This window comes from Mytilus trossulus, chromosome 8 (genome assembly GCF_036588685.1).
Source record: "Mytilus trossulus isolate FHL-02 chromosome 8, PNRI_Mtr1.1.1.hap1, whole genome shotgun sequence".
Lineage (NCBI taxonomy): Eukaryota > Metazoa > Mollusca > Bivalvia > Mytilida > Mytilidae > Mytilus > Mytilus trossulus.
Window position 1 is genome coordinate 76,836,890 of NC_086380.1, and position 13,938 is coordinate 76,850,827.

The 13,938-nt window shown below is 36.2% G+C and overlaps 1 protein-coding gene across 1 annotated transcript; it reads right to left on the reverse strand.

Moving 5' to 3' along the window:
- Positions 1 to 406: 406 nt before the first annotated feature.
- On the reverse strand, positions 407 to 2,461 carry LOC134728027 (uncharacterized). Its single transcript, XM_063592427.1, has 2 exons — positions 2,140 to 2,461; positions 407 to 1,476 (listed from the first exon to the last, which is right to left on the reverse strand). The coding sequence occupies exons 1-2, from the start codon at positions 2,459 to 2,461 to the stop codon at positions 407 to 409; spliced, it is 1,392 nt and encodes a 463-aa protein (XP_063448497.1).
- Positions 2,462 to 13,938: the final 11,477 nt, after the last annotated feature.

Sequence of the window (13,938 nt, forward strand, 5' to 3'; positions counted from 1 at the left end):
ATAAGATTGTAACAGTATACATTGCAATTTAGTAAATGTATCAGAAATAGACTGCTATACCCGGCGAGCGAGGCAATCCTCATTCACCGTCTATTATGATTTCAGTCTGTGGTATGTACATTGTAATTTTCATTGGAACAGAAATAGACTGCCATTCTCGGCGAGCGAGGCAATCCTCATTCACCGTCTACTACATTTCAGTCTGGTTTTTTTGTTTTATACATGGATCACAAATATTTTTTGTTTTATACATGGATCAGAAATATTAAAAAGAATATGTGGTATGATTGCCAGTGAGACAACTCTCCATAAGATATCAAATTGACACAGAAATGTACAACTATAGATACGTCTCCTATACCCGGCGAGCGAGGCAATCCTCATTCACCGTCTACCATACCATATTTCAGTCTGTATTTGTAGTATTTACATTCTGAATTTCATTTAAAAATTTCTGTACACTAAAACTACATCTTGTGTGACACTGACATTTAGAGGCACAAAGTGTACAACACTTGCACATGCTGCATTGACACCAATCCAATTCACAACCTTCACAAGATTCTTTTTCAATTTCTTGATTGCTGTCTTCATCAGAAAATACATCTAAAATTTGCTTTCGAATGCATTTCCCGTCTTTATTTTTTACAATATCAGCAATATCTTTGTCTGTTGTCTTGAGGGCAAGAGTAAAGTTGTCATACAAGATCAAACTATATCCCTGTCGACCATCCCTAGCACAACGACCCGCCTCTTGCCAATAGGAAAGAACTGTTTTTGGACAGCCAATATGGACAACTAAGTCTATGTCTGAAATATCCAAACCCATGCCTAGCGCCACGGTAGCAATAACGCACCTGATACGACTAGTTTTTGTCTTGAATTCGTTGATAATTCGGTCTTTCGAATCCTGGTGTGTGCTTTTGTGATACATCTCCAGAAGTACTTGATTACCATCCACAATTCCGTCAACATAAGCCATTTTACCGAGACTATCTTTTAAACAACAAAATATTTCAGATACTGCGTCAATAGATCTGCAGTAAACAATAATTTTTTTCGATTTCTTGCCATTAGTGCGAATATGGTTTATTAACCAGTCTAAGCAAGAATCGTAATCCGTGCTTTCTTTTTTTAAGATTTGTAGATATAGGTTTGGCCTATCTGGTGACTTGTATACAAGATCAGTGTCTTCGTCTAGTAGTTGCAAGTGTTCCACTATGTCCTTTTTAACTTTTTTTGTTGAAGTCCCAGTCAATGCCATCAAAGGAGCTCCAAAGAAGCTTCTTAGCTCGTACAACTGCTGGTAATCTTTTCTGAAATCATCCCCCCATTCGGATATACAATGCGCCTCATCGATTGCAATTAATTTCAAGTGAGTTTGCCACGTAGCTGAGAGGAAGACAGTTTTCCAATAAGGCTTTAAAACTGATTCAGGCGATGAGAAGACAATTGAATACTTTCCATTGGTTATTTCTGAAAAAATGAATATTTAAATCAAGAAGGTGATTGACCATAAATTACAACCGCGTACAATTGTTGGCCAAAAAAAAGAAGATCTGGTATGAATGCCAATGAGACAACTCTCCATAGAGTCATAGAAATTGACAACTACAGGTCACCATACGACCTTCAACAATGAGCAAAGTCTATACAGCATAGTCAACTATAAAAGTCTGTGTATACTTGTTTATATGTGCAGTGGCGGATCCATTACTTTTTGTAAGGAAAGGGGGTCCGCTGACTGACCTAAGGCTGACTGACCTAAGGCTAACTGACCTAAGTGGCTGCTTCAGTCACGCTTCAGTGGTTCCCCCCTCCCACCGTCGTTTAACTTTAATAAGTATTATGAAATTATAATTGACATAAAAAAAAGTTTTAGTAGAATAGGGGCACAGACCAAAGATGAATGAGATAAATATTTTCAATACAATAAATCGAAAAATGAATTTACATGACGGGAATTTGATCGTATGGCGTTGATTTCTTTATATGTGAATGATCGTGAATATATGATAATAAAAAGTTATAGAATGGATTCCTTTTTTGAAAAGGAAAATTGGCGGCAGTTATATTCTTTTCACACATAATAATTTATAATACCCCCCCCCCATTTCTGCCAAATAAAGTTCAATGTACCTGTTACTGTCTGCCTTTCCATTTCACCTATTCCTGTTATTTTAGCACAGCGTACATTCAGTTTATTAAGTCTGCATATTTGGTCATCGATCAGCGAAGTCAATGGAGATATGACTATCGTTATACAATCTTTATCTTCTGACAGCATGGTTGGTATGGCTACACATAAAGTTTTTCCAAATCCAGTTGGAAGTAAGGCTAATACATTTCGTCCTTTCAGCACAGACAAAACAACTTGAAGCTGCTCCACTTTAGCTTCATATTCTATATTGTAACTGGCTTTAACTGATTCAAAATTTGCGTTGATACTTTTGATGTCCATTTCTTTATTTTTGGCGGATTATTGTTTTGGCGCCCTTTTCACGTCTGCTTGAAACCACGATGGCTGCATGTGCAAACTGTAACAAAGCGTTTTCCAAAAAAAAAGGAGATAAGGGTTACTTTAGATTTTCGCTAGAGAATTCCCTTACTGGAGATCAGAGTGCCAGAGATTTGCTAACAGATGTTACGGGTGCAACTTTTACCCCTGTTTCCAGCAAACGTTTAGGACAATTTGTGTGTCCAGAATGTTGGACCAGACTTAATGACACTGCAAAATACCAAAATTCCTTGAATGAATTTTGGGGATGGACATTTTCCGATTCTTATATTAGTCAGAAAAAAAGACACAGTACTGGAATTACAAAGACTTCCCCTATCAAGAAAGCTCGATTTACTAGTACACCATGCCAGGTAATATGCACTTAATATAGAAAAGTTAATAGTGGTATTTATGAATGACAAGTGATTTTTTTTTCATAAAGTATTCCTTTCTTTATATGACAGATAGAGAGGGGGTGTATATTTTGCTAGTATATATAATCAATTCAGCCCCGGCTAGTTCATTTGCGTGCGTAATGGTACATTTCGTGGAAAGGGGAACACTTCATTTAAAATGGAAAACCTGTACAACTTTATATTTAATTATCACTGTTTAAATTCAATGCTCAAGATCTTCTTATTGACCTGTTTCTATAGACTTGCAAATAATACCATGCTGCACTATTGTTTTCACATGCGGATTCGGGGTGGGGTGATAAGCAATAACAAATTACAGCTAATTTCCTAATGCATGTGAATGAAGACTTAGTATGAAGGTTAGGCAGCAACATTTGATATTTTTGGGGGTGGGGGGGCTATAGGGTTTTTTTTCTGGACTAACTTTTTTTCGACTTTGGCGAAAAAACAATCTATTTTTTTGGCGACAAGTTGACAACTATTTTTTTCTTTTAATTTTTGCATTACATATAGTGGCAGCTGAGGGTGAAACAAACATTTTTTTCTCATGTTGAAAACAAATTATTTTTTCTCCAAAAACTGGAAACAAACTTTCATAAAAAATCCAAAAAATTGGAGATATCAATCTTAATTACAAATTTGAATAAACAAATATACAAACAAAGACAGCAAGCCAACCAAAGTTTTACTCTACAAGCATTAGGAAATTAGCTGTAACGAAAATTCATAATTAGATATTGATACTTAGCTCAAAATGTTTCATTACAGAAAAAAGGAGTCGCAAAGAATCTTTTTTCCAAAAAAGCTTCAAAAAGTACCAAGTTGGAATCTATTATCTCAGCAGTAAAAGCTAGACAATATGGTAGGGCAATAAGAGGTATGTACACCGCAACAAAAGGCAGCAAAAAATCGTTCACCAAAGTTGTTGTGAACCTGGTGCGAAGAGAAGTATTGACATTGCTAGGACAAAAACTATTCCCCTTGTTCCAAGATGTCAACATAGTTAATTTGGAACAATTTTCGTGGACAAAGACTCTAAATGACTTTGAACAGGCATGTCCATTGCTGTCTAATGTCCTAAGAGGGGCAGTTACCAAACGGGCAAATGAAAACAGTCTAATCAGAGGAAAATCTGTAAACTTAAGACCACAGATTGGAACATCTATTGCCTGCATTCTCAACGCTAGAGCTCCTAAGACTGCTAGCTTTCTTCCGTCTCTGTTTTCAGTACAGTTTTGGAGAGGTGGCTTAAAACGCAATGTCATGAAACAAATTGCACATACCGGAATATGTAAAGGGTATGATACCACCTTATCTATCTTGGACAAAATCAGGCAAGGCTTTGATTCTGCTGCAACAACATGTAAAATAATAATTGAGGAACAACATCAACAACAAAATGTTAGACGAATCAATGTGACAAATGAAGATGCAGACTTGTCTGTAGCTATAGCTGCTGTTGTTCCTAACATAGAGGACGAAGTCAACAGTTTATCAGCTAGCAGCCAGGATACAATAATAATGAACATGGACGATACAATTCCATATGGAATGGAAGACACAGATGACGATGATGTTCTAGATGACTCCCTTAGTGACCATTCGAATAGTGATGGTATACATTTATCGTCAGATGATGCAGATGATATTTCGGACGGCGATGAACAGTCGGTAATTTCACATGAATCTGACGAAGAGAAAGAACAAATTGATCTACATCCCGGCTTCTCCATGTGTTGGGATAATGTTGGAAAAAAGGTTACCAGTAGACATCCATCTGAAACCTAAAAAAATACGTATCTGAATATGGCTCTAGGATACATAGCCATCAACCGTCTTCAAACCACTCATTTGAACTGGAAGTTCGATGAAGAGTTGAAGAAGGCAGCTGAACTACCATCAAACATTTTTGTTCCAAATGAGAATGATTTTGAACTTCTATCAAACAGAATGAAAGTTATGGTCGCTCGCATTATAACCCGATACTTACCATGGTTTAATGCCAACTTCTCCGACTGTGTCACTTCTCATATGCTTCATGAATATTCACTGGATTCATCAAAGAGAAGTGTTCTAATTAACCTTGGAGTTTTTGATGTCGATCCTTCCTCTACTCAAGGGGCCATTACAATTTATGAAAATTTGCAAAGGTATATACCATCTATACAGGACAAACCTTACACTGCGATAGTATATGGCGATGGACTCAGTTGTGAACGAGGAAATGATGCACACAGGGCACGTGTAAATGGTTTGAATCCATGGGAAAGATTAGAAGGCTGCGAGCCTGCAGTACAAGAGTTTCACAAAGAGATGATTTTATTACAGGACTACTTCGATGAGTTCTTTAAGGGTTCCAGTGCTGCAGACAGAGGAACACTTAATCATCTGAAAAACATTTTCAACTTTCGTCAAGTTAAATCAGACATATCGGACAATTTTAACCACGCATGGGAGTTAATGTGTTTGGTAACAGAAGGATATGTCTGCTTATTAACTATGGAACTTATGGAAATGGCAGAAAAGGGCGATAGACCATCAACAGCCCCTGAATCCATAGAAAACTCGTCTGTTGACGACAGACAAGAGTATTTACAGTCTGTTGTTAGCTCTGTTGTTCAAAATGTTTGGCACCATTTGGAAACAGAATCTTTGAAAACGGATGACCAGACAGAGCCGGAGAAATTCTGTTGTGGAGAAGACATCGAAGAGGAAGTCATACTGTGTGGGGCTGGTAGGAATTGTACTAAGGGTGAAGTCTTTCACTATTCATGTGCTGGACTGGATACTGAAAATCTCCCTAATAATTGGTTCTGCAGCGACACATGCAGAAACGAGAAAGACTCCTACCCTTACTGCACCTGTCATCAAGATCTCGGTAATGATGAGCCAATGATTGGGTGTAGTGCTGGTTCCAAGTGCACGGCAGACGAATGGTACCACACTAAATGCTTGGACATGACAGACGTTCCAGAAGGCAATTGGTACTGTAGATCTGCATGCAAATCGTCAAAAAAGTCTAAGAGCCGAAAGAAATCTAAGTCAAGATCAACTGTAAACAAGTCCGACGATTTCAAATACAATTACAGTAGGGCTATAACATGGACAGGACTGAATCTGCTCTGCCGACGAGATGCAGTTCGTGAGGCGGACGGTGAGGCCATGATGTCGCACTGGAAGTTAGACCTCGTACACTTCTTTTCGACAAAACATCCAAAATATGTCATATTAGCACATAGACTGTTAGTTTCGATAAATGGTTGGCTTCCAGATAAATTGAAGCACGATTTAATTTACAACAGAACAGTTAACTACGGGGGTGGAATTGGTCGAAATTTACCAATGGATTTCATGAACGAAATTTTAAACAGATTATTTAAGGATTTACTAGATTCCGCAAAGGGTAGGTACACCAATAATACAATACAAAGATGTAGTCAGATTGTAGGACCACTTGGTGAGGCATTGGACTCTGTATTTGATTCCAAAGTAATTGAAAACGAGCTTTATAGACATAGGCGGCGAAATGCAGACCGGGACTTAAACGTCAGCAGAATGATTACATTTCTTGGTGGTGAGTCTTTGTTTTCACAGACTCCTGGTCGTCATCATAGAGCTTTTCTAGAGTATATTCACAACGAAAATCCAAAATTTCCTGGAAAGTTTCAAGGAAAAATGAAACAGCTCTCAAAAAGATTGGACAAACGCAGGAGGATTATAGTTGACGCTTGAGTACATACAAAAATATCATAGGTTTAGAAATGGAAGAATGCATAACATTATTTAAACCAAAAATTAATGTATGAATTGTTTGGAACAAAAACTCTAAATTGTCGATATTTATTTCACTAATTAAAAAAAAACTGGGGTGTGTTTGCCAACGAGACAACTATCCATCAAAGTGCAAATAAATAGTATGTAAGCAAATATCGGTTAACCTTCAACAATAAGTAAAACCCAAACCGCATAGTCCGTTTTAAAAGGTCCCGAAATGATCATGACAAATGTAATAAAAAGAATCAAAGTGGACAAGGCACGGGATCCGATGTATTGATATACATCCCCGGATTTAAAAGAGTACGTGTACAATCACTTGATTAAGAGTAGACACCTTTATGTATAGAATAAATGCAAATTATAAATAACCGATAAATTCTTCCCAAGAAACCGATTTGTAATAAATGCAATAAGATTTTTTTTTTTTGGGGGGGGGGGAGTCTGCTCACAATTCGTTTAAATAGTATATTATACCGTTATCACGATTAACTGCCTCACGACATGACATTAACGGAAATAAAGCAGCCTTATACATATATGATTTTTGTATCTACAGCAGTAAAACGTATTGATTACTTGACTTATGTCTTAGATTTTATTTGGCGGGAAAATACCACGTGGCTTTCTTTTTACATTTGTAATTTGACAAAATGTCGTATTCAAATTTAAGAAAACAACTTGACCGTTTTGAAACCGAATTTAATTTGGCTAACAGGAATAATCCTCGCAGAAAAGCTATTCTGATGACGGACAGTAAGGGGAAATACCTTCAAGATGTTGTTAATCGTGATGAAGATATAATTGAGATATTGTTTAAAAAGGGGGCAAAAAGCAGTAACAAATCACTTCTTAGAAGAGCAAAGGATTCTGTTAGAGGGTGTGATTCGCCGCTTTTAATGGTTTGGACAGGAACCTGTGACTTCACCAATTTCTCGCCGGGTGATAGAAGTATTTCTTTAAATGAAATATCTGTGGCAAACGTTTTGGCCGATTTGGTTGATGTCAAGAAGGAAATTTTGGAGGTTAATCCGACAACTGAAATTATATTTTTACACTGTCCACATTTTTCAATTAAATTGTGGAATGACAAACAAGTTCACACAGAATCTAGCTCAAATGGAGATGATAATGTATTAGCTGAAAAAATTGATCAGTTAAACGAAGAACTAATTTCTTTAAATGCGGCCGATACAGGACCAAAATTTTCTCTTGACATATTAAAGTCCAGCAAAGTAAGGCGCGGTCGCGACCGGTCCTCTATGAGGACGAAATACTCATATAATTTTAAAGACTTGTATAAAGATGGCATTCACCCTATAAACCTTTTGGCGGAAGTTTGGCTACGAAAACTCCAGCAACTTGTTCTTAAAAAATGTTACTGAATATTCATTTAATTTTAATAATAAAATTTGGAATTTAGGATTAACTGAAGATATTTTTTCTTAATTTTAAGGTATTTAAATTCTTCCATTTCTAATTTCTCGTTTCGGTGAATGAGGATTGCCTCGCTCGCCGAAATTAATTATTCGTTCGAAATATACAATTTCTCTATTTCAAACAACTATTGGAAATTCTGGTAGAAATATATCACAATGAAAACAATATTTTATTTAGTTCATCAATTATAGACTGTAAATTTTGCTATAAAATTTTTAGTGGAAATCGGACATGTACTACATGTATCATATGGACACTCGATAGCCTTACAAAGACAATTAACAAAGAAGAAGAAACATTACTGTGAATGACCCTCATGGATATTCATAGTCGTTAAACACCTCCGTAGTTACAGACATAACACATACAGATTTTCCGTTAAACATGGTGAATGTGGATTGCCTTATGCAACATGGTGAATGAGGATTGCCTCGCTCGCCGACTTCATTAAAAGTGGACAGATGTAAAATATACAGATATTCCGTTAAACATGGTGAATGAGGATTGCCTCGCTCGCCGATTTTATTAAAAGTGGACTGATGTAAAATATACAGATATTCCGTTAAACATGGTGAATGAGGATTGCCTCGCTCGCCGATTTTATTAAAAGTGGACAGATGTAAAACATACAGATATTCCGTTAAACATGGTGAATGAGGATTGCCTCGCTCGCCGATTTTATTAAAAGTGGACAGATGTAAAATATACAGATATTCCGTTAAACATGGTGAATGAGGATTGCCTCGCTCGCCGATTTTATTAAAAGTGGACAGATGTAAAATATACAGATATTCCGTTAAACATGGTGAATGAGGATTGCCTCGCTCGCCGATTTTTTTAAAAGTGGACAGATGTAAAATATACAGATATTCCGTTAAACATGGTGAATGAGTATTGCCTCGCTCGCCGACTTCATTAAAAGTGGACAGATGTAAAACATACAGATATTCCGTTAAACATGGTGAATGAAGATTGCCTCGCTCGCCGATTTTATTAAAAGTGGACAGATGTAAAACATACAGATATTCCGTTAAACATGGTGAATGAGGATTGCATTGCTCGCCGATTTTATTAAAAGTGGACAGATGTAAAATATACAGATATTCCGTTAAACATGGTGAATGAGGATTGCCTCGCTAGCCGATTTTATTAAAAGTGGACAGATGTAAAACAAACAGATATTCCGTTAAACATGGTGAATGAGTATTGCCTCGCTCGCCGATTTTATTCAAAGTGGACAGATGTAAAATATACAGATATTCCGTTAAACATGGTGAATGAGGATTGCCTCGCTCGCCGATTTGATTAAAAGTGGACAGATGTAAAATATACAGATATTCCGTTAAACATGGTGAATGAAGATTGCCTCGCTCGCCGACTTCATTAAAAGTGGACAGATGTAAAACATACAGATATTCCGTTAAACATGGTGAATGAGGATTGCCTTATGACATGGTGAATGAGGATTGCCTCGCTCGCCGATTTTATTAAAAGTGGACAGATGTAAAACATACAGATTTTCCGTTAAACATGGTGAAAGTGGACTGCCTTATGACATGGTGAATGAGGATTGCCTCGCTCGTCGACTTCATTAAAAGTGGACAGATGTAAAACATACAGATTTTCCGTTAAACATGGTGAAAGTGGACTGCCTTATGACATGGTGAATGAGGATTGCCTCGCTCGCCGATTTTATTAAAAGTGGACAGATGTAAAACATACAGATTTTCCGTTAAACATGGTGAAAATGGACTGCCTTATGACATGGTGAATGAGGATTGCCTCGCTCGCCGATTTTATTAAAAGTGGACAGATGTAAAACATACAGATTTTCCGTTTAACATGGTGAAAGTGGATTGCCTTATGACATGGTGAATGAGGATTGCCTCGCTCGCCGACTTTTCCCAAGTGGATAGATGTAAAACATACAGATTTCCCGTAAAAACATTGAAATTTTTAAATACATTACTTGTAAAAAATTAATGTGTCGAAAAAGTTCGTTTTGTAAGATTATGACGTCACGATTAGATTTATACACTCAGCAGAATTTAAAATATGGCGGAGGAAAACAAACGATCAGTTCGGTATGAACATGGATAATTAATTAAGGAATTTAGTCTTTCACAACAATGTAAGTACATTTTTTCATTCATTTTTTTTGTCTTTTATTAATACATGTTCATGCTTCTAATGTACAGTAAATGCTAGTTTAGATTTTCACAATATTCTTTCCGCAGTCAAACCAGGGCGGAAAGTGCTAAAGGAAAATGATCAATTCCGATATGACTTCGCATTAGACAAAAAATAAAAAATGAAAATATCAGCATGAAAACGTTAAATAGTGAATATATAATGCGAAGTCATATATTATAGGACTATGGTCTATAGTTGCCCACATCAAGTACATTGTTCTTTTTATGCAATGGTACAACTTGTGCCTCTTTTAATTTGTCTGGAAAAGTGGCTGATTTAATAGTCTTGTTTATCAATTCAGTTATTGGTTTTGTGATAACTGGTTGTGCTAGTTTTAGAACCTTATCTGATATGCCATCTATTCCTGTTGCCTTTTTTATGTTTAATTTTTTTAAGTTGTTTATCTACAAATTCATTTGAGATGGCACTAAATTCTAGTTGTTGTGTGGCAGTTTTGTTTTCGTGTATTTTTTTAACACTTGGATGGTTATTATTAGCAGGTGTGTTATTGCCAATATCTTTAGCCACATTTATAAAGAAGTCATTGAAGTGTTCTGCTACTTTCTTTTGATCACTTATTATGTTTTCTTCATCACATAGAATGATATTTTTTGTGAAGTTGCTACCTTTGTTTGTAATAAAAGGTTTAATAGTAGGCCAGAAATCAGATGTTTTTGGTCCGCCTATGCAGCGTTCGTAAAAATATGTTTTAATGGATTTTTTTCTTTATTTTATTGACTTTATTTCTCTGTTGTCTATAGAGTTCCCAGGTATTACCTGATTTTTGTTTGTTATACCTGTTGTACAGTTGTCTTTTTTTGTATACTGCTTTTCGTAGCTCCTGGTTCATAAATGGTGCTGGTTGTTTACATTGTTTTCTTTTTTTCAATGGAGCATGTTGGTCTAAAACATTTACCACAGCCTTTTCAAAATCTGAATATGCTTGATTTATATCATCTTGATCTATTATTTTAGAAAATTCAATTTTTTCTAAGTCTGAAATAAAGCTGTTTATTTAATGTTTTTATCATGTAATGCAATGATGACTCATTAGCATATACACCCTTGTTGAATTGTTTAACATGAAGTGGTAAATCATTTATATATTATAATTAAAATAACAGCGGACCTACTGAAATAGAACCTTCAGGCCGTGACTCCATACTTTACAAACGATCATTATCAGATTTAATGTTAGCGTATTGGGCTTCTTGTTGTAACTTGTAACTTGTATATCGTAACTTCCTCCAATAAAGGAGCACCTCAATCATGAGTATTCCACCACCTTGTAAATGTACATGTTTATCTCTAAATGATTAAAATATAAAAGTCGCACTGGTAGACATCTATCATCATTAAAAGGAATATTAAAAGTGGTTGTATATACATATGTATCGGCATAAAAACGTGAGGTAATTCAATGTCATGACATTTAAAATATAAAATATATTTTCTCGATATTTACAGTTTATTTACATGTTGATCCGCGGAAATCGGTCTTCTGTATATTTGCTGGTTTTATTTAAGATAGTTAGCTTTTATCTGTATACCACAGTGTAGTGTGGCCACGTACCCACGCTTACTGCTTCAAAGGATTTTATTGGGCTAAGTTGTAGTAAGTTTCAGTAAAGTGTGGAGAGATCCACGCTTACTCTGTTATAAACAATGACAAATATTTAGCCTCTTCAATAAAGTGTGGCGAGATCCACGCTTTTGTTGTGTTGACGTATATGTGTTTGTATAAGAAGGCATTATGGATCAGTTAACAAGTGTGGCGAAATCCACGCTCATTTTGTAATAATGTTGTGGTCGCTTCATAGTTGTGTTCCAAGAGTGTGGCGAAATCCACGCTCATTTTGCAATAATATTGAGGTTGCTTCGTAGTTTTATCCCTAGAGTGTGGCGTAACCCACGCTCAAGGTATCTATTAAGCTAACTTCATGTTCGATCGATATCATTGAGAATTCTTGACCTGCTTGTGTGTAGTAGAAAGCACAGTCTCCTTGATTGAAATTCTATGTCCATTAGGATTGATTTGTCACATCTGGGTTCCAGTAATCCAATTGTGCTTGAATCAACTATCACTTGGATAAGGCCTACTTCGCTACCGTTGTTTTTGAATTGAATACGGAGCTTTTCGTGTAGCATTTGGATATTGCTCAAGATTGATTTTCTCTGGTTCGACAGCGCAGGACAAAGCAGTAGGAAATGTTCCAAGGTTTCATCTGATGTTTGGCACAAAGGGCAAGTTCCCAATAATCCTTTGTTTTTTGAATGCTTTGTTCTGTTAGCCATGAGTATATAACTTCCTGTTGCTATTCTTAATTTTACGGGTATTCTCATAGCTTCTTGCATGGAATTACTAGCAGATAGGTTTACTAATACATGTGTCTTCCCTGGTATATATTGAATATTTAAATATTTTAGTGAGGGGTATAGTTTACAATGACCCTCGATAAAATGTTTCCAATACTTTGATACTTCTTTATTTACCATGGTCTTCCATTTTAATTTTTGAATTTGACTGTCTAATACATGTAAAGCTGATGGTAAGTTGTATTTCGCTAGAATCGTTTTAACAATGATAAACCAGCTGTGACTATCATCCGTTTTCATAAGTAGTTGTCTGTATGCAATTTGTTTTTCTAAACTATCATGTGGTTGTCTAGATATATTTCCAAATAATGACAAGATCTTTTTATGTATTTGACCCTCTATTGGTAGTTGTCCAGACAGAATGTATATGGCGGGCGTAGCTGTACTTGTTGGTAAAGAAAGTAACTGCTTTATACATTTTTTGTGGAATATGTCAATAATATCAAAGTTTTTTCCTGTAGGAGTTACTAATTCCAGGCCGTACAGAAGTACAGGGATGACATAGATGTTAAATATATGTAGTAATGACTGTATGTCCAGTCCATTTTTCCCATGCAAACCAGCTGGCATAAGACTGTACATGGCTCGTCTAGCCTTTTTAACGTTTTCATACAACGGATTAGGATCATCTGGTTTTGATGTGCGCAAGACCCCCATATGGGTTGTTTGGCTAACTATTGGCATTATTGAGTTACCTATACTCCATGGAAAGGAAGGTTCTTTCTGTTTTCTACGATTTGGATATACTGGTAGAATAACACTCTTCACTGGTTGAAGCTTATATCTCTCCCTTCGACTGTAGTTGTATGCCATGTTAATGAGTACCTGTAGTTCCTCGGGGTTGTCACTCATTAGTGCCACATCATCTGCACAAGTTGGAGCTGCGCAGCAAATAGATCCTATTTTTGCTCCTAATCCAGAATACTCGATATCTGTTAGGAGATTGTTGATGTACAACTTGTACAGGTCAGCGCTCAGTATACCACCTTGTTTTACGCCTTGACATATTGAGAATGGTTCAGATATTAGACCATTAAATTTAACTACACTGCTAGAGTCCATGTGAAGACTATGTATAAGTTTCCATAGTAGTCCATCTACACCTGCTATGTACAGCTTTCGTAGGATACTCTCGTGCGTTACCACATCAAATGCTGATTTAGCATCTAGAAGCGCTATATATATTATTTTACCAGCATCCCTGCATTCTCTAATAAATTCTTCAATGAAGAAGGAGCA

Bases quoted from the DNA above. Each gene is read 5' to 3' on its own strand.
- LOC134728027 (XM_063592427.1), bottom strand. From the start codon at position 2,461: ATGGACATCAAAAGTATCAACGCAAATTTTGAATCAGTTAAAGCCAGT. The intron at 1,477-2,139 runs GTACATTGAACT...TCATTTTTTCAG, and splicing joins GGAAAGGCAGACAGTAACAG to AAATAACCAATGGAAAGTAT.